Raw genomic sequence first — 25,158 nt, forward strand, 5'->3', positions numbered from 1 at the left:
AACTCTCTCTGTCCCTCCCTATTGTGATTAGGCCCCCTTAGTGCACCCATATAGTAAATTAGGCCTTAAAGTATTAAGTACATTGTACTTCTACAATGTGCACCAATATAGTAGTTAGACCCATTCTCTATGTCCATATAGCAGTCAGGCCCCTTTTGTGCCCCATATAGTAGTTGGTCCCTCTAAGTCTACATATGGTTGATAGTTTCCCTCTGTTTATAGTTGTTAGAATCCTCTGTGTTCCCCCCACACTGAGTACTTAGCTAGTCTCCTCACATAGTAGTTAGCCCCCTGAGCCCACGTATAGTTGATAGGCCATTCTGTACGCCATACAGCAGTTAGGCTCCTCTTTGTACTCTCACACTGTGCCCCTATATAGTATTTAGGCCCCATAAAAATAGAAAAGAAAATAAAGAACACTTATCTCTCCACGCTCACCAACAGCCCCTGTAATCTCTGTGCTCCTGGTGCAGGCAGTGTGGTACAGTAATGCTGCTTGCCCTGGTAGACCCTGAATGCCTTCTGTTAAGTAAAAGAACAGGGACCTGCTAGTGTACCTTTTAACTATGTGTGCATTCTTAGGGCACAGACACAGCTTCCCCAGGTATCACCCTCACCTTCTAAAAGTCACTTTAGCCATGCAAGGCTTTTTTGCCCAATAAGTTGTATTTTCAATGAAACCATTTAATGTACCATATAGTATATTGAAAGCTCTTTAAGCTAGCTGGAATGGGGGGAAAAACAGTGATTGGGAGTATGCTTTGTTAGTTTTGTTTATTTCCAATGTTCTATTCTGTTCCGCACTGTGCAGCCCGGTTCCCTATGCACGGGTACCGGGCAGGAGCTGAAGCACAGGGGGCGGGCCAGTCATCCCCCAGTGGGCGGAATCCCCCGCCCCTGTATGACGTGGTTCCATTGATTCTAACAGAGCCGTGTCATAGAGGGGAGGGAATTCCCTCCCACTGGGGGAGGGTCGGCCCGCCTCCTGTGCTTCAGCTCCGGCCCGGTACCCATGCATAGAACGGCACCGTACACGGGAACCGAGACGCGGACCGAGACGCGGACCGCGGCACCGGCTTGCCCGCGACGTCGCCGTTCTATCCACGGGTCAGATTAAAGAGGATGTACCTGATGGTACATCCTCTTTAAGGTTATGGCTGTATTTAGGCTTTTGGCACAGACTTTTGCCACGGCCATAAAAACAGCTCTTTTTGGAGGTTTTTTTTTGGACAGCCATCATTTTGCAGCCAAATAAAGTGTTAATACGGTCCAAAAAAAAAAAGTCTTCCAAATGGTCAAAAAAGACATTATGTGGTCGTGCTCAGTTTAAACAACAACTCGGAATAGCCTTCACACATATTTATGCAGGTAATGGGGGCAGATAAATTTCTGGACATCCTGTTAGTAATCCTATTGAAATCCACAGCAATACACCCCCCCTACTACTACTTCTCAGCCGAACGGGTTGTTTACAAACAATAGAATTCATTAAACTACACAGGAAACGTAGGTGAGATATCATGTATGTTTATTCTGCTTTAGATAAACTTTTCTTCTATTCCTTTTAATGTCTAATTCTAGTTAATTCTTGCAGTTTGGCAGCATTGCCGACAGTGCTCCAACAAACAAATCTATATCTGAGAGGGAAGCCAGATGACCAAAAAGATGTAAAAAAAATATATACATTATATTGTCAGTTTAATAAACATACAGGAATCAAAAACAAGTCACCCAACAGAAGGAAAACTGCATCGCTGGTGTAGAGGATAGAGAAGATAACATACTACCATAAATACAAGCACAACATCAATAAATCCCCATAGGGAGTCCAAAGCTGAGCGTTCAGGTTCGGCCAAAAACGAATGTTCGGCAAGTTTGCTCATTACTAGTCACCATGTCATGCTATGGTAGGGACCAAAGTGTAGGGAGGGCCATATGAACGACTGCTGGATCATTGGTGGCCCCACATTACCTATTACATAGGGCAATGTTCAGCTGCAAAACCCACATTACCCCTGGAAAAAGTGTTGAATACTTACCCTCTCCTGCTGGTGATGCTCCAGATGCCATTATCGTTGCAGAGAAATCGCCGTTACCCCTCTTTGCATTCATTATACTAATGAGCAGAGATGGGCCCGATAGGAAATCACTGTACAGACGATGCTTTAAACCGGGGTTGGGTGTATTTTGCAGGGGTCCCCTGACTGACAGATTCACTTTAAAGTGTCACTTTCTTTTCACAAAACTTTTGACATGTCATAGAGACATGTCAAAAGTTTTTATTGGTCCGGATCTAAATATTCAGACCTGTACCAATCGGGAGAACGAGCTGGGAGAAGACCGCACTAAGCATGGTGCTCTCCCAGCTCTGTGTCACGTGATCAGTCAGACTAATCAGTCGGGCTCCATAGAGGTCCATTATAACTCTGACTGATCATGTGACACGAAGACGGGAGAGGACAGCACTTAGCGCAGTCTTCTCCTCGCTCTATCTCCCAATCGGTAGGGATCTGAACACTCAGACCCGGACCGATCAAAACTTTTGACTTGTCTCTGTGACATGTCAAAAGTTTTGTGAAACAACAGTGATACTTTAAGGCTAGGTTCATACACAGTAAAATAAAAGCTAAATAAATGTAGAATAAAAATAAAACAGTGTGCACATATGAAAAAAACTGCCATATTTTGCAAAAGCAGGTGGTAAATAATGAGCATGTACATTACAGTATCAATTACAGCCATTATTCCATAGAATTTCCCATTGACTTCAATGGAACACATTTTTATAATAAAAATATTGCTGTATTTTTACCTCAAAATTACGGCTGTATTTTGCCAATATTTTACTGTGCGCGAACATACCCTTAGACGTCACTATTCCCTGTTGATCACTGAAAAACATCTGGCCACTACATTTCTTTAACAAATAATAAAAAAAAGTGACAAAAAACTTTTAATCCAGCCCAATAAATCCCAGTGACTACTTCATTGCTGTTCTGTTGCATCTACTGTATATGTATGTGTATGTATTCATTTTATACAGGCAACAATTTCTGCTACAAGCCATAATATACAGCAGGATATTTTTGAATGACCGCAGAAATACAGAAAGTCAAGCATCCAAGTTAACAATTTGACAATTCTTAACTTATCTAGTGAAAATTTGCGATGGGAAGTTGCCTTACACTACATAAATAGTTCAATGGAATTCAATAGATGTGTATCACTGGTTTTGGAGCAATAGATACAAGAGTTATCATTACGAGGAGTCATTAGTCATCATATCATACTAAACACAGTTCTGTCTAGTTCTCTGCCAGCCATGTGTATTGTGCCGGCAGCTTTGTGGATCATTTTCGAGTGGATGAGAGTAATTGTTCTAAGACCTTCTTGACACCTTATTAGTTATTGTTCAATTCGGACAATGCAGAAACTTATTTACATCACACTAGGGATTCTCTAATGTGGACACCAGAAACCACACAGTTTATTAGCTGACTATTAGTAGTTGTACTATAAGCTATGTACTATGTAAATTGGGGGCATCAAGTACAACATGCTCTGGACAATGGCAAAAGTAAAAACTGTTTCACTTTACTTACAGAGGTGGAAAAAGTAAATGTGGGAGGATGCTGTGGTGGCATCATGTCTAACTTCATTATGTTTAGGACAGGGGCAGGACTAAGCAAGACGCATTGTCTTGTCCACTGGATATAAGGCTCCGCACGTTGAACATACACCAATGTAAGAGGAGCATTCCTACAAATACAAGTTCTATTTTCTCTCCAGGACCCAGAGAAAGGAGATCTCAAGGCTTGATATTACTTTGGATATTCTTGTTACAGAAGGCAGAAGAAAACTTTTGCAAAAAATCCTCAGGTAGGATGGATGCTCATATTAGAACTTTGTTACGATCTTCAGTGCCTGATATGTATTGCTATTCTTGGCTATTTCATGTATTGCTGATCATCCATGCATAGAGATAGATATAATTTTTCCAAAAAATTATTCTTATTATGTTTTTTTCCAATGTTCCTTAAGGCCCTATTATATTAAACGGTTACCGGCTATTCTGCCCAATAATCGTTTGGTATAAAAGCGCATGCTAAAACGCCACGATCAGCCGACATGCACGATGTCGGCTGATCCTGGTGTTTCAACATGTTGACATGGCCCAACCATGAGTCCGATGGTCTGCTGCAAGCCGCTCCGTGTAGTAGGAGAGGTAATATGGCCCTTACTTTGTTGCAAGATTGTATGCTACTTGACACTTTCCTATGGTCTTTGCCAGCTCTGATTTTTGTGGTGTTTTTTTTTTTTTTATTAATATTTCTTTTCTAAATGTTTTGGATCCTGAAAATAACAGATCAGATCCAAAGTTATTATTACCAAGAGAATTTCTATAGCTTCTACCATTGTTTTAAGTTGCTACTGGTCAGGTGTATGAATATGTTCTTATATATGAATTTAAAGTAATTCTTTAACCTTTTTTTCTATCTGTGATCCTCACCACCATCCACAGGCTTAGATGCTGCACATTTGATATATAACTGTATAAAACTTGTTTGCATTAACTTTCTGCTCTAAAATCACTTCATTTTATGGGTGGATATGGTCACCTAGGTGGGGAAATTTATCAAACTGGTGTAAAGTAGAATTGTCTTAGTTGCCCCTAGCAACCAATCAGATTCCACCTTTCATTTTTTAAAGAATATGTGAGGAATGAAAAGTGGAATCTGATTGGTTGCTAGGGGCAACTAAGACAATTCTACTTTACATCAGTTTGATAAATCTCACTCGTAAATTGTATTCTATGCTAATTTTTCAATACTGATTTGTTATGAAATGATTAATAGCTCCATTTTGTTTCATTTTACAGAGAATATACCCAGCTCCAGCAGATCTGTCTGGAGCTTATGTATTGCCCAAGAAGCACTCCATTGTCCATTGGAAGATTCACTATAGAGAGAGTCTCGATGTCTGGACGTCGTAGAAGTTGGGCTCCAAGCAAGATCCCTGAATCCAATGAGCAAGTCTTCTATAAAGCTTCATGCTCTGAAAATGGTCATCTGAGTGATACAAGTCCCAACGATCATGCCCATGTACATGAGGACTATATTTGCCAAACTGCACAATGTTCCCCAGAAATCAACACAAAAATGGCAAAATTCTCAAACTCATCTGATAGTATGGAGTCTCTAGAATGTTCCTCGGGCAGTGATTTCTCCTCTGGATATACCTCCACTACAGATGGGCAAGCTTTGGACGTACCAGAAGAGCAAGTACGTGAAGCTCTAAACCACCTCAACCAGTCAATTGAAGCCTTAAATGTAGGACTTCAGATGATTCCATGCTCCACTGAAAATCAGGAACATGACGTCTTTGGCAATTGCAGAGAGACAGATAATTCTTTGTCAGCTGGCATCTGCCTAAATCCGGCAAACCTGCCAATGTGTAATAAACTGACTGCCCTCAAACAAATGACCTATAATAGTCTGGATGCTATGCCAAGGCATGAACATTACATCAACTCTGTAGCCCCTGGAAGACTAAAAAGAAGTCGGCCATCCCTTGATGTTCTTCGCAATGCCATAGTGGTAAGTCAGCACAATGTAATATGATGCAGTTCATTGTCCAATTTTATGCGTATATTGTGAAGCATATCCTTCCCTCCCATTCACCATATTCTTGAGTAATTTGCTTTATGTTTTCTTAGGACGAACAGCAAATGGTACCAGTCAACTTAGATCAAGATGTAGAAATTTGTGACAAGGACAAGTTGGAATTACAGGAGGAGACTGATGGGAAAAAGAAGAAAAAAAAGACTAACACGGAACCTGTTCGGTTTGGATGGGTCAAGGGTGTCATGGTAAGTAGAACTTCTTAGAAGCATCTTAACTGCAGAGAAGCATCCTCTATTGTTCTAAATCCAAATGTGCATTTGTTATTTTCTCTCTTTAGATCCGGTGCATGTTAAATATCTGGGGAGTCATCTTATATTTGAGGTTACCATGGATTACAGCACAAGCTGGAATAGGTATGGATATGTAGGGTATAATGGTCAATACCATACATTCAAATGGATAACAAAAAAGCAAAATGTAAATACCCTCTTGGAGACCCCCAAAGATAAGAGGGGGGGGGGTTCAACAACTGCAACACTGTCCGCGGATGAAGAAAAACCTTTTGACACTGAAAAATGAAAAAGACACAACTGACGGGGTATTTTATGCATAAGTGCAAAGAAGCTGCAGAAGTGCAAACTGATGGAAAATGTCACAGGGGGGGGTGGTATGGTGCAGTATCATTTTTAGTGCGTCTATATACATGACTGTGAATTTCATTATACTGATACAAAGAAAAAGCTATAGAAACAGTCTTATTTCCATTAAGGTCTTACCTGGCTGATCATTCTGATGTCTGTGCTCGTGACATCCATCACCGGCTTGTCCATTTCTGCTATCTCTACTAATGGCAAAGTTAAATCAGGTAGGTTATTTCACATCTTAGTTATGCAATAATAATGCATTGTTGGTAATCATTATTAATATCTCTTAAAGGGGTTCTGCAGGATTCAAAGAGGTTATCCAGGGTTAGAAAAACATGCCCCCTGTCTTTCAGAAACAGCGCCCCTCTTGTCTCCAGTTTGGGTGGGGTTTGCAATTAAGCTTCATTTACTTCAATGGAACTAAGTTACAAAGCTCCACCCAAACTGGAGACAAGAGTGGTGCTGTCTCTGGAAGAAAAAGGCCATGTTTTTGTAGTGCAGGATAACCCATTTAAAAGAAAGAGGGTTGTGTCTTACATTGCAGCACAGCAAAATTTATTTCAGTGAACTGCTGTACCAGCATCGGCCCAACAACCGTATTGTTTTGGTATTGTTTCTAGACTACAGCTCTTTCTTATTTCGGGTGAACAGAGTGGGTTGCTTGTGAAACCCCTGTGTTTTCAAGACCTTGAGTATTGTCTGATTCCCTGTTGACTCAATCCATTCCTATTACAGCATATACAAAACAATTAAAACTTTGGTTTGCAAAGTAAATACTATCATGTCATATTTTTTTGATATGCATATTCCTTACGAAATATGTGACAATACACAAATGCCATGTAGTACTGTGCGCATTACTTGTATAGTATTTTTCTTAAGTTTATTTAACTGTTTTACAGGTGGAACGTATTTCCTCATATCCCGAAGCTTGGGACCAGAATTAGGAGGTTCTATTGGACTCATATTTGCTTTTGCCAATGCAGTTGCAGTTGCTATGCACACTGTGGGCTTTTCGGAGACAGTTCGAGATCTCCTTATTGTAAGTGTAGCCGTCTCTTTAGCTTATATGATATACAAAGTGTAAAATATTATAATTATCAGTAAGACAGAATGAACCGATGCAGCCTGTGTTTCTAACTACTCTACGTTTTTTTCCCGTTAGGAATATAATGCTGTGATAGTTGACCCTGTCAATGACATCAGGATCGTCGGTGTTATTACTGTGACAGTCCTTCTCTTCATCTCACTAGCTGGAATGGAGTGGGAAGCAAAGGTCTGTGTCTTGGAAAATCATTTTATAACATTATCTTCCATGTCACTAGATGTTTTCAGCTTTAATATTAACTTTACAGTCAAACTAACATTTATCTCCACAACTTTCTCCAGGCACAAATAGTGTTCTTCTTCGTCATCATGGTGTCTTTTGCTAGCTACATAGTGGGGACTGTCTTACCCCCCAGTGAAGAGAAACAGTCAAAAGGATTTTTTAGCTACCAAGGTAAGAACCTCAAAGAGAACCTATAAGGTCCTTGGGCCGCACCACCCCCAGGACCTGATAGGTAAGGAGAACAGCATTACTTATCATAGTTCAACACCACAGTGGCTTTGTCCATATGTAATGGAACCTATCCTTTTTTGTGCTAACAGGGTCAATCTTCTTGGAAAACCTTGTTCCCAACTGGCGTGGGGAAACAGGAACATTTTTTGGGATGTTTTCGATATTCTTTCCATCTGCTACTGGAATCCTCGCTGGTGCTAACATCTCAGGAGACCTCAAGGTACTGTATTCATATTTTGTGTCGTACAGATATTTTTATATCTACTATAGTTAAACCATTCAATTATATTCTCCACGTTTAATGTTTCTATTAATACCTACTTCCTATTTCAGGACCCAGCAGTGGCCATACCAAAAGGAACACTGATGGCGATTTTCTGGACTACTGTGTCATACCTTGCTATTTCGGCTACCATCGGTGGGTGTACTTTTTTCTTATATAATCTTTACTTAAGTCAATAATGAACGAGACTGCTATTTTTTACTGTACACCAATGTTTGTTCATACTAAACGTCTTTCTTAATACCTATACAGGTTCCTGTGTCCTCCGTGACGCCTCAGGCATTGTAAATGACACAATACCTTTCAATGACACAGACTGTGAGGGACTCAGCTGTGAGTTTGGCTGGGATTTTAGTGAATGTCGACAAAATGAAACCTGCTACTATGGCCTATCAAACCATTATCAGGTATAACATGGTGGTGGATCTGTAAAGGAGTTAAAATGAATGATATAATTTTACTTTCACACAGTATAACATTTTAACTAATAATATATTGGAAAAAAATATATATAGGGTATGGATATATAGTCATCTGGAATTGAGTCATTCTTATATTTTTACACCAAGTACAATAAAAGTTTCTATTATTTTGTATGTTTTTTTCTATGTAGGCAATGAGTATGGTATCCGCATTCAGCCCCCTCATCACAGCTGGAATCTTTGCGGCCACTTTGTCCTCTGCTCTGGCCTGCCTGGTGTCTGCTCCCAAAGTCTTTCAGGTATGAGGATACCTAAAACCTCCACTGACTTATAGGATCAGACAATCTTTCCATCCCGTGCCTCCTAGATGACCATTAGATATACTACCATATCTTTTCTTAAAGAAGTCCAGAGAAGATTTTTATTAAGGTATTGTATTGCCCCCCAAAAGTTATACAAATCCCCAATATACACTTATTATGGGAAATGCTTATAAAGTGCTTTTTTCCTGCACTTACTACTGCATCAAGGCTTCACTTCCTGGATAAAATGATGATGTCACGACCCGACTCCCAGAGCTGTGCAGGCTGTGGCTGCTGGAGAGGATGATGGCAGGGGGACACTGAGGGACACAGGGCACTGGAGGGACACTGAGCATCCCTCTGCCATCATCCTCTCCAGCAGCCACAGCCCGCACAGCTCTGGGAGTCGGGACGTGACATCACCATTTTATCCAGGAAGTGACATCGCCATGTTATCCAGGAAGTGAAGCCTTGATGCAGTAGTAAGTGCAGGGAATAAAAGCACTTTATAAGCTTTTCCCATAATAAGTGTATATTGGGGATTTGTATAATTTTTGGGGGGCAATACAATACTTTAATAACATTTTTTGATGGACCTTTAAGCTAAATCTCTATGGTGGTGGGTACATACATAGTACAATATAGTATCTGTACATACAGGATGCCATATATATTGTCTATTCTAAGTACAGTTTGTGCCGAGGTGCCCATTGATCTTTAATAGCTGTTGGCCAAACCTTTCTTTGGCCGACAACTATGTGTCCTGTTCCCTCTCTATATACAAGAATGTTCAGCTTGGCGAAATGTTCATGCGTTGTGAATGAAAAGAGCAGAAATTAGCTGAAATCCAATATACCGATCCCTTCTCTCCCACTAAACTAGTGCATGGTCTGCCGACTTTCCACTATAGTGTATGGAGACCTTTATTTTAATGTACATCTTCTTGCCTCTAACCTATACAATCCATCTCTGCAGTGCCTGTGTGAGGATAAACTGTACCCGTTTATTGGATTCTTTGGAAAAGGTTATGGGAAGAACAATGAGCCTATCCGTGGATATATTCTGACTTTCATTATTGCCATTGCATTCATCCTTATTGGTAAGTCTGTCTTGTTATGTACAGTGGTCTCTTTAATGGCTACAATATCTAACAATGGGCCTTATGCATGAAATCTAGTGCATACAGTATGAGGAGGAGGTAGTCTCTTCACTGTGGGTATATTAGATTCTTTTCCTTTCAAATCAACTGGTTTAAGAAAGATTTATAGATTTGTAATTTGAAAATCTCAAGCCATCCCTTACTTATCAGCTGCTGTATGTCCTGCTGGAAGTGGTGTATTCTTTCCAGTCTGACACAGTGCTCTCTGCTGACATCTCTGTCCGAGACAGAACCTGTCCAGAGCAGGAGAAGATTTCTATGGGGATTTGCTGCTGTTTTGGACAGGACATACAGCAGCTGATAAGTATAGGAAGACTTGAAATTTTTAAATAGTAGTATTATTACAAATATTTATAACTTTCTGAAATCCATTGATTTCAAAGAAAAAGATTTTCACTGGAGTAACCCTTTAAGGATGTGTTCATAGGCAAGACACAGAAATATAAAACCATTGTAATAGATAATAGAGAATAGATATGCAACACGACTGAAGGGAATGTAATAAAATAGTAAGCCAAGGAGTAAGCGAAAGAATTTTTAATACCCCTCAGCAAATCTGAGGAAAAACGAAGCTTCATTACAGCAGATTTACAGTATATTAAGACATTACTTCTATGCGGTGAATTATTTTTACCGATCTTATGAGATCATTTCAATTTCCAGTTATTGCATGTCATTTCCTTCCAAGAAATAGTTCATCAATTATCATTTAACTCTTTTCTCTCTGCAGCCGAGCTGAACACAATTGCCCCCATCATTTCCAACTTCTTCTTGTGCTCCTATGCCCTGATTAACTTTAGCTGCTTCCATGCGTCCATCACCAATTCTCCAGGTAAACTTTACTGCATTACATTATTTTTTAACCTGCTTTAAGCAAATGTACTATCAGGAACATCACTTTAAGATTTTTAAATCAACAGATAGACCAGTGCCGTGCGCAGGAACAGAGGCCACGGTATCACGGCATCACAACACCAGTCTATTCCCGATCACCAACCCAGTGTGATGAAACCCCTCCCCTCTGTGGCGCAGCCCCATTGATTCTAATGGAGCAGCATCACAGAGGGGAGGGGGTGGGAGGGCCCATCTCCAGTCCTTCAGGCTAGGCTGGTGACCAGGAATAGACCGGCGTTGTGCACATTAACTGGGCCGCGGGTCCAAAAAAGGACCTCGGCACTGGCATCCCTGTGTCGGCGCCAGTATATTGATATAAAAATCTTAACGCGATGGTACATTCACTTTAAAGTAATAGTTTCATATTTTTTCAATTTCCCACGTTATTCAGTCTGTTCTAGCTATAATTCGGTTTCTTTTGAACCTGTTATAGGATGGCGGCCATCATTCCGTTACTACAACAAGTGGACCTCCCTTTTCGGTGCGGTAGTGTCGGTGGTGATTATGTTTCTCCTGACGTGGTGGGCTGCTATCATTGCTGTAGCCATCATTGTCATACTCCTAGGTTATGTCACCTACAAAAAGCCAGGTAAGATTGATAACCATCCGTCCATAAGTAAAATGAGCCTGAAATGTTACGATATCAAATAACTGATCAACAAAACCAATCTCTCTTATGTATTATTAGATGTGAACTGGGGATCTTCTGTGCAGGCTGGAGCTTACAACATGGCGCTTACTTATAGTGTGGGCCTGACCGGAGTACAAGAACACGTTAAGAACTTTAGGTATTGTGACTAAGAAAATTCTAAAGACTAAGACATGATATAAGTGCTGTACAATGCATTAACGTCTTCTATTTGTTCCCAGGCCACAGTGTCTTGTACTGACTGGACCCCCCAATTTCCGTCCTGCTCTAGTTGATTTTGTCAATTCTGTAACAAAGAATACAAGTTTGATGATCTGTGGGAATATTGTAACTGTGAGTATTATATATTGTGGCTATATGGCGTTAAGGTAAAAGTGATATATCCCATAGATATAAGAGTTCGGAAACTCAGGGGGGTTGGGAGCGTGTGGTGAGACCCTGAATGTTGTTTGATTAAATAAACTTGAGGGTTAAAAAAAAAACAAAACTGAATTTTTATCTACTTTTATTAACAGGACTCAGACAAGGTACCAGACTCAGAGGGACATCTCCGATGGTTAAACACTAGGAAGGTGCGATCATTTTATAGTGTGATTCAGGAAAAGACATTACGAGCTGGAGCCAAGAGTCTCATGCAGGTACAGATATTTTTCATCTTTAGAAATTATATATATATCACTAACATATTCTATATCACCAACATATTCCATAGTGAGGTTATTTTCACACGTTGTAAGACACTGGCCGGGTCACAGAACGGGCAGTGTCAGAAAAGATCATCCGTGTGCACCCGCATTTGAATTCCCCGCTGCTCACAATGGAGCGTGCGGCCGGAGCCACACGCTCCATTGTGTGAACTGACAGGGTTTTCTGCAGCCACTATTCAATGAATAGCGGCCGTACAAAACTCATGTCAGTTTCTTGCTGCGCCGCTAGCAATCCCAGCCGGAGTGTATACCATGTGTATACACTCCGGCCGGGATTCCTTAGAAGGCAGCACTACGTAAGTTCCATAGTAACTTACTTATTAAATTATTACGAAACTTACGCAGTGGGAACATGGCCTGAGACAGTATTTAAAAATTGTTAGGTAGACATCACCAGACAGGTGCTATCTACTTACTGGGGCCAGTTTTCACAAAATTGCACAGTCCTTTCCCTTGGTACAACACTCTCTAAGGGTATGCTCGCGCACCTCCACTCTCCTCCGCTCTCCGCTCAAAGAATTAACATGTCAATTCTTTGAGCGAAGAGCAGAGGAGCGCAAGCCCTCCCATTGAGACGCCGTTTGACATTGAGCATATTTGCTTAGTGTGAACATATCCTTATATTTTAATGTTACACCAAGTTTAGGAGACAAATTATAGGTAGACTATAGGTCTGTCTGGTTGAGCCCAGATATCATTTTGGTCTGTTTGGTAAGGCCCAGACATTGACTAATGTGTGTACTCTATACATATTACAGCAAATCATTATATGTTTTGTCCCGACAGGTTTCTGGTCTTGGTCGTCTAAAGCCAAACACTGTGGTGCTGGGTTATAAAGGTGACTGGCAGAATGTTCCAGGGCAGTGCCTAGACGAATACGTGAGCATTATTAAGTAAGTGGGAGTCTAAATCTGAAGACCCGCAGTGTGTCTTATCTTATATTTAGACCTACAGTCACCGGGGAACTTCATTCTCTGACTTTATGTCTTCAGTTTTGCATTTTTTTCTTATGATTCTACAATTTGTGATTTATTTTATTGTACTGTTTTAAGCAAAAGACTTTTAACTTATTTTCACAGTGACGCCTTTGACTGTCAGTTCGGTGTGTGTATCTTACATCTAAAGGATGGCCTTGACGTGTCCCAGGAGATGCAGGGACAATGTAAGTAGGATACAAGATGGTAATGTGTTGCATTATCTGCAGTGCAAACTGTTCTCATGAACTCATAAATAACGATGCTAAGGATATAGTATATGCTATAGTAGTGAAGTAATAGTTGTACAGATTTAGGCTGTGTTCACACATAGTATTTCCGTCAGTCTTTGTTTTATTAACCAAAATCCGGATTGAAAACACAGAAGCTGTACAACTCATTTCATTACAATTTTGTTGTGTCAGTTGCTGTTACATGTATTGGCTTTCTAAGTTGTTTGAGATGCTTTGGGGTTTTGGAAATAAGGAATCGGATTCTGTAATGGCAGCTTTACAAGAACTCTTGTTTGGCTATTACAGTGGGGATATTTCCTGCAAACCACAAAGTGTCTTTGCCATATAATTCCAGTAACCTAGTAAATTCCATATAGGAATAGCAATATAATGTATAAACTAATAGGACAATCCATAAATGCTCATGAATGGTCTTCTTTCCCCCTAGACAACCTAGCATTTCAGGATTCCGATGATGAGGCAATGTCTGACAAAGAAACTGAAAAAGGTAAGAGCTTCCTATTCCATACTATAGGACATAGTAAGAGCTGTCTATTCCATACTATAGGACATAGTAAGAGTGGTCTATTCCATACTATAGGACGTAGTAGAGCTTCCTATTCCTTACTATAGGACGTAGTAGAGCTTCCTATTCCTTACTATAGGACATAGTAAGAGCTGTCTATTCCATACTATAGGACATAGTAAGAGCTTCCTATTCCATACTATAGGACATAGTAAGAGTGGTCTATTCCATACTATAGGACGTAGTAGAGCTTCCTATTCCATACTATAGGACATAGTAAAATTGGTCTATTCCATACTATAGGACGTAGTAGAGCTTCCTATTCCTTACTATAGGACATAGTAAGAGTGGTCTATTCCATACTATAGGACGTAGTAGAGCTTCCTATTCCTTACTATAGGACATAGTAAGAGTGGTCTATTCCATACTATAGGACGTAGTAGAGCTTCCTATTCCTTACTATAGGACATAGTAAGAGCTTCCTATTCCATACTATAGGACATAGTAAGAGCTGTCTATTCCATACTATAGGACATAGTAACAGTGGTCTATTCCATACTATAGGACATAGTAAGAGTGGTCTATTCCATACTATAGGACGTAGTAGAGCTTCCTATTCCTTACTATAGGACATAGTAAGAGCTTCCTATTCCATACTATAGGACATAGTAAGAGCTTTCTATTCCATACTCTAGGACATAGTACAAGCTTTCTATTCCATTATATAGGCAAGTTCAGACTACTATTTACGCGATGAGAACTCCCATTCTTTTTCCTTATTTCCAGAGCCTCCCACTGTACAGCCAGAGATAATGAACCAAACTAACTCCGAATTCCAGAGACGTCAGGGCAAGAAGAGCATCCACATTTACTGGTTGTATGATGATGGAGGTGAGCACAATTTTATTCTTTATTTATTTTATTCTTTTTCTTTATAAAACATGAATTATACACTTTAACATACTAAATATTAACCAAAAAACTCTTTCTAAATTTTTTTTTTTATTATTTCCCAGGCCTCACCCTTCTCATCCCTTATCTGCTGATGCGGAGAAAACGCTGGAGCCAATGCAAAGTACAAGTCTACATTAGAGGAACACAGGAGAATGCAGAAGTAGAAAGAAAAGAGTAAGTTATTACTGGCCTACTTTATGTATGGGCAAGAGAATGTGAGGGGTAATGTGGAGGAGAATAGTGAAAGTATCCATTTAAAGAGACTCTGTCAGCATGATGTATCACTCACATTGTTCCGTGCGGTTGATTCAGAGATATCCTCCTGAGTAACTTGGACATTAAGTAGTCTACCCCATTATAAGTGTGAGCCCAGTAGTCCTTAATATTCAAATTAAGCAGAAAACTCCGCCCAGCAGCCGGTGATTGGCAGTTATCTGCCAGTATAGTCCATCAGCTGTCAATCAGCAGCTGAAGGGCGGGAGAGGGGTGTGGCAACAATCCTAGTCTCCTGCATATTAGGAGAACAGCTGAACAAAATGATGTAATACACCGATCTGTTCAGCATTTCTGTCACTAATTTATGCTGCCCTCATTTAAGGTGGAATAATAATAATTATTATTTTTATTAAGGTGGAATAAACCTAGAGAAAGATTCCCTTTAATGTTCCTTATCCAATTTCTCCCTCCAGAATGCAGTTACTGCTAGAAAAGTTCCGGCTTGGATTTCAAGATGTTGTAGTCCTCACAGACATTGACCAGAAGCCCCATCCAAAAAAGTAAGTATGGTGCATAAGGTTCTAATAATGTGTATCTTTGGGATCTTCTTAGATTTTACATGATTTCATCACGTGGTTCTCTTGCTAGGCTCCATTTCATTCTACTTATCTTTTGTCTGTACAGCATGCAGTTGTTTGAGGACCTCGTTGCTCCGTATAACATTGATGACCAGAGGGAGCATGGATTAGAGATCCCTCCTTGGGCTATTAGTAAAAACGATCTTCTAAACCACGCAGCTAAGGTGAGTATCACATTTGATCTACTGTATGTGCAGTAAATCGTTGACAGATCTTGGATAAATCAAATATCATAAATCTGATGTCCATCTATCATTCAAAACATGCTCATCCCTTTGTATGTATACGTAGAATTTAAACTGAAACTTTAAGGGCTGATTGAGATTATCATTGAAAGATCATAGATCTTTTTCTATTATTTATATAGCATCAATGTAAGTTTCCGTACTTGCTTTTATTATAAGATCAGTGTCAAGTCAATATTTGGCAGCAAACTATCTTCTAAACCACCACTGTTGCCAGAAAAAAGTAGACCCTTTCTTTTAATCTCATACAACCACTTAAGGCAGCATAGATAACTTTCCATCTACTTTACAATGCCAAACGCTAAGGCGCATTCTAACATCACTTTGTTAATTTGCACAATTTACATTTTCTGAGCACTTTAGGAGAAATCTACTTTAGTTGGAACATTTCTTACCATAATTTATGTTTATTTTTACAGTCAGAGAAATATGTCAGAATAAATGAGATCCTCCAGCAGAACTCTCAGGACGCCGCTCTTATCGCAATGTAAGTGACGTTCGAATACTTTTTTGTCATCGAAAGATGTTCATGTCATTTTTACAGCTAGAAAAATGGTGCACATGTCTTGATTAGAGATGAGCCAACTAAATCATGCTGAAGTCGGAAGGTTCGGCATTCGAATACTGGTGGCTGAAGAATTTGGATGCAGCCATAGGAAGTCTGGGAAAACACAGATACAGCTATGGCAGTATCTATGTTTTCCAGACAGAATTAGGGCTCTTCTATAGCCTTGATCATACCCATATACAGTCATATAAAACATATACCATTCTTGAATCTCACGGACAATCCATCATAGTACCAAATATATAAAAACATTTACATTTTTATGATGTGTCATTTATCAGCTAGGCGCTAACACAGTATATCCCCCTTTTATTTCAATTACAGAAGCCTTCCAATTGCCATCAAATCCGCCTGCCCTAGTTCTCTCTACATGGCCTGGCTTCAAAGCTTATCCCGAGACATTGTCCCACCGATGGCCTTCATCCGTGGTAACCAGCAGGACTCTCTCACAATATACTGCCAATAAGCCTGGAAGAAAGCCTGTGATAAGAGTTATGAAAAAGATTTTCTTGCGTTTCTTAAGGCGCACGTCCGTCTTGCTGAGATTTGTCTGCATGGTGTTTCAAATCCTGTCCTATTCGTATCAACAATTGTCTGTCAAAACTGAAGACAATATATAGGTCACAAACTGACCTATAGGTGGCACTAGACAGAACTTGACTAGGTTGAGTTAGAAGTTTTAAAACCCCAAATGAAAACATCCTAAAGTACCCCCATGTCCAGACCATTAAAGCCACAGGGTGCACATGTGGATCTATGGATTTAAAGTTTCCTGTAATTTTTTTTTCTTGTTTTTTATAAAAGGTATTCATTTACATTGTCTTATGTGCGTTTTTGATATCCACCTAATACCACAAATGAACATTACTATAGATACATTGTGATGTACTGAAAGTGCTAAAGAACTGTGTTCTCTCTTTTATGTAAACCTGTAAAATATCCTGTAAATAAAAGCTCCCTTGTAAGTAATACGTAGCAAAGTATTCATGTCCATTAGAAAAATCTGTCCACTTTTCTGATGAAAGGGTGGTCCGAATGTGCCATCTGTAGAAATCTTTGAACGTAAGGGCCCTATTCCCCGGGAAGAGGGGTTATCTGCTAATGAGACAGAATCACACAGATATCATCCTGGGTAATAAAGACAGCGATCAGCCGAAGAGCCGATCATCAGCTCATCGTGGTCTTTCACTAAGTTTAAAAATCACTGGCCACTGACTGAGCATGGCTCTGTGTATGAGCGATCAGCAGCCGATGAAAGTGTCTAAAAAAATAGTTAGTAATCAGTAAGTTATATACTTACCTCTCCATGCTCCCCAGTGTCCGCCTTGCTTCTCCCAGCAGCCACTGCTGCAGAGACAGGCCGCTCAGCCAATCATTTGCCTCAGCACCCTCTTGCATAGTGATTAGCTGAGCGGCCTGTCACTTCAGACGTGTCAGCAGCAGCTGCTGGGAACGCAGAAAGCTGGAAGGACACCAGGGAGCATGGCGAGGTACATTACAGCTTTGGTGCCTTTGCTGTATCATTGTCTAGCCATGTTATAGGCACGGTAAGTGAACGCTCATCTTGCAGATCGGCCCTCACTTAAGGCCCTTAAGGCCGTTATGGACGATAATCGTCTTCTTTAATAGGAGGCAACGATCAGCAGTCATGAACTATGTTGGCTGATCATTGCTGTTGTTTCTCTTTCAACCTGTTGAAAGACAAACACCTAATATAGCAGTGATCTGCTACTGTCACTCCGTGGAATAGGAGCAGCAGCAGCAGCAGACCGCCGCTATCTGCAATTGGCTGCCTGGACAATCAAGCAATCACCCAGGAAGCCCCCCCTGTACTCAACCGCTTGCTGCCGACACGTCTAATAGCAGCGGCAGCAAGCAGGGAACAAGAAGCAAGCAGGTGCTCCTCTCCGTCGCCCTGTGTAATAGGGGCTTTACGCTGCGCATCAGGCCCTGTAATACAGCCCTAACATGCAATGGTCTTGTAGACCAGTGATTTTCAACTAGTGTGCCGCGACACATGGTCGGGTGTGCCGTGGGGAAAGTTCCCCAAACTATGGTGCCCCTGTGTTTTGTTCCCCGGCAATACGCAGCGCACAGTACAGTAGGTACAGTACAGCCGCAGTGCACCACGCTCCCCGCTGATTGGAGGAGCACGTCCGGGCCCTATGGGCGGCCAGTAGGTGAAGCGGACAGCAGCGGCGACCATCTCGGAGGAAGTGAGGAGAAAGAGAGGGAGAGAAACCTGGGGATGGGGGAGAGAAGCTGGAGGGATAGAAGTATGGTGGAGAGAAGCAGGGGGGAGAGAAGTATGGAGGAGAGAAGCACAGGAGAGAAACAGGGGGGAGAAGTATGGTGGAGAGAAGCACAGGAGAGAAGCAGGGGGGAGAGAAGCACAGGAGAGAAGCATGGGGGAGAAGTATGGTGGAGAGAAGTATGGGGAGAGAAGCACAGGCAAGAAGCATGGGAGAGAGAAGCACAAGAGAGAAGCAGGGGGGAGAAGTATGGTGGAGAGAAGCACAGGAGAGAAGCATGGGGGAGAGAAGCACAGGAGAGAAGCATGGGGGAGAGAAGCAGGGGGGAGAAGTATGGTGGAGAGAAGCATGGGGAAGAGAAGCACAGGAGAGAAGCATGGGGGAGAGAAGTATGGTGGAGAGAAGCAGGGGGGAGAAGTATGGTGGAGAGAAGCACAGGAGAGAAGCATTGGGGAGAGAAGCATAGGGGAGAAGTATGGTGGAGAGAAGCACAGGAGAGAAGCAGGGGGGAGAAGTATGGTGGAGAGAAGCACAGCAGAGAAGCATGGGGGAGAGAAGCACAGGAGAGAAGCAGGGGGAGAAGTATGGTGGAGAGAAGCAGAGGAGAGAAGCATGGGGGAGAGAAGCAGGGGGGAGAAGTATGGTGGAGAGAAGCACAGGAGAGAAGAAGGGGGGAGAAGTATGGTGGAGAGAAGCACAGGAGAGAAGCATGGGGGAGAGAAGCATGGGGGAGAGAAGCAGGGGGCAGAAGTATGGTGGAGAGACGCACAGGAGAGAAGCAGGGGGGAAAGTATGGTGGAGAGAAGCACAGGAGAGAAGCACAGGAGAGAAGCAGGGAAGAGAAGTATGCTGGAGAGAAGCACAGGAGAGAAGCGTGGGGGAGAGAAGCACAGGAGAGAAGCAGGAAGAGAGAAGCACAGGAGAGAAGCAGGGGGAGAAGTATGGTGGAGAGAAGCACAGGAAAGAAGCAGGGGGGGAAGCACAGGAGAGGAGGGGGGAGAAGTATGGTGGAGAGAAGCACAGAAGAGAAGCACAGGGGGGAGAAGTATGGTGGAGAGAAGCACAGGAGAGAAGCATGGGGGAGAGAAGCAAGGGGGAGAGAAGCAGGGGGGAGAGAAGCAAGGTGGAGAAGTATGGTGGAGAGAAGCACAGGAGAGAAGCATGGGGGGGAGAAGTATGGTGGAGAGAAGCACAGGAGAGAAGCATGGGGGGGAGAAGTATGGTGGAGAGAAGCACAGGAGAGAAGCATGGGGGAGAGAAGCACAAGAGAGAAGCATGGGGGAGAGAAGCACAGGAGAGAAGCATGGGGGAGAAGTATGGTGGAGAGAAGCACAGGAGGGAGAAGAAAACAGGCCCAGGTTTCACACTGGTGGTGTACCCCGGGATTTTTGGTGGTGTACCCCGGGAAGTATAAAAAGTGTGCCGCGGCTCAAAAAAGGTTGAAAATCACTGTTGTAGACTATAATTACATCTTTGGTATCAGTTTTGCTGCAAATTTTGCAGATTTTGCAAATTTGCAAATTTGCAGATTTGCAAATTTTGCAGATTTATTTTTTTTTTTCAGTTTCAGCCCACAAATAGATTTTTCAGTTTCACAGTACATTTAATGGTAAAATTAAGGGGTGGTTAAAAAGCTTTTGGCTCTACAAACATGGACCCAGACAAATACGTTATATATGTCTGTATCATATATAGCCTTTGGCAGCTATAAAAGAAGAGCTCAATTATCGCTGGATGTTTTTAATGTAGGCCATGAATAAAAATATAATTGTTTTAATTTGGGGAATTCATGTTTTATCCACCTGTTTTTGGACAGCTAGGTGTTTGGAGGGGTCTGGTGAGTCCCTTGAGATAACATTTTATGCTCAGTAATGTTTCACATTCATCTCAAGAGGACAGGTCCTGTCTACTGTCATTTATGGCCATGAAGCTTGCTGTAAAGCATGTCTCTAAATGCTGATAAAAACAGCTCAGGTCCCCATAACAATGTACAAAAAATGAAATTAAAAACATTACAAATCAAAAAATAGAAACAGATTAGGCGACACATTACCTCTAAGTCAAAGTAAAATTTTATTTTTAAACTTGGTCTATATAACAGAAACCTAAATCCACAACCCCATGGACCATTCGTAAAACAAATGCTAGAGAGTCTAATACAGTAAGTATAATCCATGTACTTACTAAAAAGATAGCATATCACCTCCAATGTATCCATAGCTTAGAGAGTCAACCCTTACAGTGTAGAGTATGGAGTGGATTCCAGTGCTTAAGCGAGAAATCATTCCACATCCAAATCTAGGTACATCAGACTATACAAAGCTTGCATGTGTCTTCTGGCATTAAGAAGGAGAAGGTTAGTTGAATTCAACAAATACAAAGCAACAGTTACATCAAAGCCATTAGGTGATTATGGTCGGAAACAAAAGATGATTTGATGTAAGCATACTCCCTGGCAACTGAGACCGATTGCGCTGAGATCAAATATCACACTTCTCTAAACATGACAAACAATGGAATCATTTAAAAACCTGCGCCTGGGTCATAGCTGTTATATACCAGCCTAGTGCCCCCTGTTGTTCTTTACCTTCCCAGAATGTCCACCTATTGTACTTGTGAGAAGAAGGTGCTTCGAGAGCATTGACTATTCTTGGCTGGCCTGTACAATAGCAGGAACACTCAACTATCCATATACATGCGATCCAGAAGCTAAGGCGGATAATCGTTTAGTGTAATAGGTCATGTTAATGCTGCGTTTACGCGGAGCGATAATTCGTCCAATCAATCGTTTAACGATTTTGAAGCAATGATTTGGTTTTTATAACAATCAGCATTTAGACGAATAAATCGTAAGAAAATTCATAAGAATCGCTATTGCGATCGTTTTTAAGATCACTTAAGCCCATCTCTTACATAGGGTGAATCTTTGAAAGATTGTTTATACAAAGCGATCTGCGAATTTTTAGCGAATGACAATCGATTATTTGGGAACATGTTGAAAGATCACAATGAACGATTTCTCGCTCGCCGCTTGATCGTTTGCTGTGTTTACATTGAACAATTGCAGTGTTGTCGTTTGGCTGGTCTCCCTGAGTTCAGCAATCTGTTCCTCTTATGGCTCTACTAGGCATTGCTCCCACCTAGCCAGAATCTTGCTCCACACTGATGAGGGGCAACACGCCGAAACAGCTGTATGTGGATGGTTACCTAGCCTTGGTTAATCCCTTGTCATTACATTGACTTATAGGGCCACTTAATATGGTGGTTTTGGTGGTTTCCTAACAGGAGCTGCCCCTTGGCTGGGTCCTTCCCGGAGGGATATCTGGCTAGTCCTGTGTTTTGAGACTCTTCAATGAGGCTCCACTGGCTCCTCTTTTGCATAATCATGTTTCCCAGGGGGCAATGCACCTGGGACTTCACTGCATTGAGCGCTTTCACTAGCAGCCGGCAGTGTTGTCGTTTGGCTGGTCTCCCTGAGTTCAGCAATCTGTTCCTTTTATACATTGAACGATTATCGCTTAAATGCGATCGTTATTGCGAAAATTTGAACGATAATCGTTCCGTGTAAACGCAGCATTAAAGGCAACAAACAGATGACAAGCACGATGTCGGCTGATCGTTGTCTTAAAACATGTTTTAAAAAAAAAAAAACGATCATGATAGCAACGCTCTGCTGGCCATCGATCCATGTAATAGAGTGGGGGCAGCAGACCACCACTCTCTTCTATGGGCACCAGGATGATCTAAAGAGCGTCCGGGCAGCCCCTCCCGCAGTTTCCCGCTCGATGTCTGTGCAAGTAATAGCACAGGCAGCAAGCAAGAAATGAGGAGCAAGCCATTGCTGACCTGACAGGTTGGCGCTCGCTTGCTCCAATATATCAGGCCGTGTAATACGGCCCTAGGATTGAGCTCCTGAGCATAAGCGACCACCAGTGATAAGCACACGAGTTCTGAGATGCAATTAAAAGAACAAAAAGCACACTAACAAGTGCACAACCAAATTATTGGACAATCCCTTTAAGTCTCCGTACTGTAGCTCAAACAAATACAAGCAGGCCATTGGCCTGAAAGGAGTAGAATGTGAAGATATATTGTCAGGCAAGATTGCCCAACATATTGTGTACGGAGTCTGACAGACATTGGGATTTATTTTAGAGATGTGTACTGTATAAGGATTCTACACTGACCACAAAACATTAACACACTTGGGGCAGATTTAACAAGGCCGTCTAAAAGACAAACTGTCTGTTGCCCATAGCAACCAATCGCAGCTCAGCTTTCATTACTCAAACTATGATAAATTGAAAGCTGAGCTCCCATTGGTTGCTAAGGGCAACTGGTTTCACTTTCTAGACAGACTGGGGGAGATTTATTAAACATGGTGTAAAGTGAAACTGGCCCAGACGCCCCCGGCAACCAATCAGATCCCACCTTTCATTTTCCAAAGAGCCTGTGAGGAATGAAAAGTGGAATCTGATTGGTTGCTAGGGGCAACTGAGCCAGTTTCACTTTACACCATGTTTGATAAATCTCCCCCACTGCGAACAATGTGAGGCCCAGCGTTAACCTTGGAATATAGGAAACTGTTAATCGTCTATACAGCTAAAATATTACAATAAAATAAAATTCTCAAAATATCATATGTCATGCCTATAACAGGAGGACACAAACAGTGCATTAGCTTGTAGACAGCTGGATCACTAAGACTAGTATATCACTAATGAATACAATATATCTACAGTAGTGCGACATATTCTATTGAAGGGATAGCTGGATGCTGAAACTTAGCACTGAAGTCTATTAAGCAATTCCTAAAGGTCTGGGCTACGGCATTGGTTTTAGCCACCACATGCCCTGACCCTCTCATTACATGGAAGTAAGCTTTAGGCTGTGTTCACATATGTGTTGTGAGAACAGATAATGTATACTGTATGGAAGAGTGTGGGGTGAGATATAGGATACCTGCTGCTTACGGCAAGTGGGAAACATCTGGGCTATGAAAGTCATGTAGGCTCTGGAAGTCCATCCATTATCTATTCTGCCATTTTACAGGAGTAAGATGTGGTACACCTTGAGTAACAATGCAAGTAGACGACTATTTCACAAACAATTTCATTAAAAAAAAAAAAAAAAAAACTTTGTATTAACTATTAACCCCTTAAGGTCCAAGCCAATTTTCGTTTTTGCGCTTTTGCTTTTTCCATTTTATGTTTAAAAGTCCATAGCGCTTGCATTTTTTCACCTAGAGACTTATATGAGCGCTTATTTTTTGCGAAACCAATTGTACTTTGCAATTACAGGCATAATTTTTCCATAAAATATGTTGTGAAACCGGAAAAAAATCATTTGCGCTGTCAAATTGAAAAAAAAAACGAATTTGTTTTGATTTCGGGGAGTTTTGCAATTACGCCGTTCGCCCTATGGTAAAACTGACTTGTTATGCATGTTCCTCAAGTAGTTACGATTACTATGATATATAACATGTATAACTTATATTGTATCGGATGGCCTGTAAAAAATTCAAACCATTGTTAACAAATATATGTCACTTAAAATCGCTCCATTCCCAGGCTTATAGCGCTTTTATCCTTTGGTCTATGGGGCTGTGTGAGGTGTCAGTTTTTGCGCCATGATGCGTTCTTTCTACCGGTACCTTGATTGCGCATATACGACTTTTTGATCGCTTTTTATTACATTTTTTCTGGATTTGATGCGACCAAAAATGCGCAATTTTGCACTTTGGGATTTTTTTGCGCTGACGCCGTTTACCGTGCAAGATCAGGAATGTGATTAATTAATAGTTCGGGCGATTACGCGCGCGGCGATACTAAATATGTTTATTTATTTATTTATTTATTAATTTATATTTATAAAATGGGAAAAGGGGGGTGATTTGGACTTTTATTAGGGGAGGGGATTTTTTATTAATAAAAACACTTTTTTACTTTTTTTTTACATGGACTAGAAGCCCCCCTGGGGGGCTTGTATATACACAGCAATGATCTCTCATAGAGATCAATGCTGTGTATATACACAGCAAAGATCCATGAGATCGGTCATAGATTGCTATGGCCTGCTGCAGGCCATAGCAATCTACTGCCGAGCCGGGATCAGCGTCATTCCGACGCTGAGGCCCGGCACGGGCAGAAGAACGGATCTCCCCCCCGTGATCGCATTGCGGGGGGGAGATCCGACCCACTAGACACCAGGGATGTGATGTCTGAAGCCCTTCAATGCAGCTGTCAGGTTTGACAGCTGCATTGAAGTGCTTAATTAGCCGGCGCGGCAACGGGACCCGCGCCGGCTA

The 25,158-nt window shown here is 41.5% G+C and overlaps 1 protein-coding gene across 1 annotated transcript; it reads left to right on the forward strand.

Moving 5' to 3' along the window:
- Nucleotides 1-4,916: 4,916 nt before the first annotated feature.
- LOC138787044 (solute carrier family 12 member 3-like) lies at nucleotides 4,917-17,139 on the forward strand. Its single transcript, XM_069964146.1, has 27 exons — nucleotides 4,917-5,033; nucleotides 5,112-5,597; nucleotides 5,717-5,869; nucleotides 5,962-6,037; nucleotides 6,394-6,489; nucleotides 7,171-7,310; nucleotides 7,434-7,544; nucleotides 7,658-7,769; nucleotides 7,919-8,049; nucleotides 8,163-8,247; nucleotides 8,365-8,519; nucleotides 8,726-8,833; nucleotides 9,812-9,935; nucleotides 10,726-10,827; nucleotides 11,323-11,478; nucleotides 11,578-11,677; nucleotides 11,760-11,871; nucleotides 12,054-12,176; nucleotides 13,032-13,138; nucleotides 13,325-13,407; nucleotides 13,901-13,960; nucleotides 14,765-14,869; nucleotides 14,995-15,106; nucleotides 15,622-15,708; nucleotides 15,833-15,950; nucleotides 16,451-16,518; nucleotides 16,924-17,139. Exons 1-27 carry the CDS (start codon nucleotides 4,917-4,919, stop codon nucleotides 17,063-17,065), a joined length of 3,369 nt encoding a protein of 1,122 aa, XP_069820247.1. The 3' UTR covers nucleotides 17,066-17,139.
- The last annotated feature ends 8,019 nt before the right edge of the window (nucleotides 17,140-25,158 follow it).

The sequence above is a fragment of the Dendropsophus ebraccatus genome, chromosome 3 (assembly GCF_027789765.1).
Source record: "Dendropsophus ebraccatus isolate aDenEbr1 chromosome 3, aDenEbr1.pat, whole genome shotgun sequence".
Lineage (NCBI taxonomy): Eukaryota > Metazoa > Chordata > Amphibia > Anura > Hylidae > Dendropsophus > Dendropsophus ebraccatus.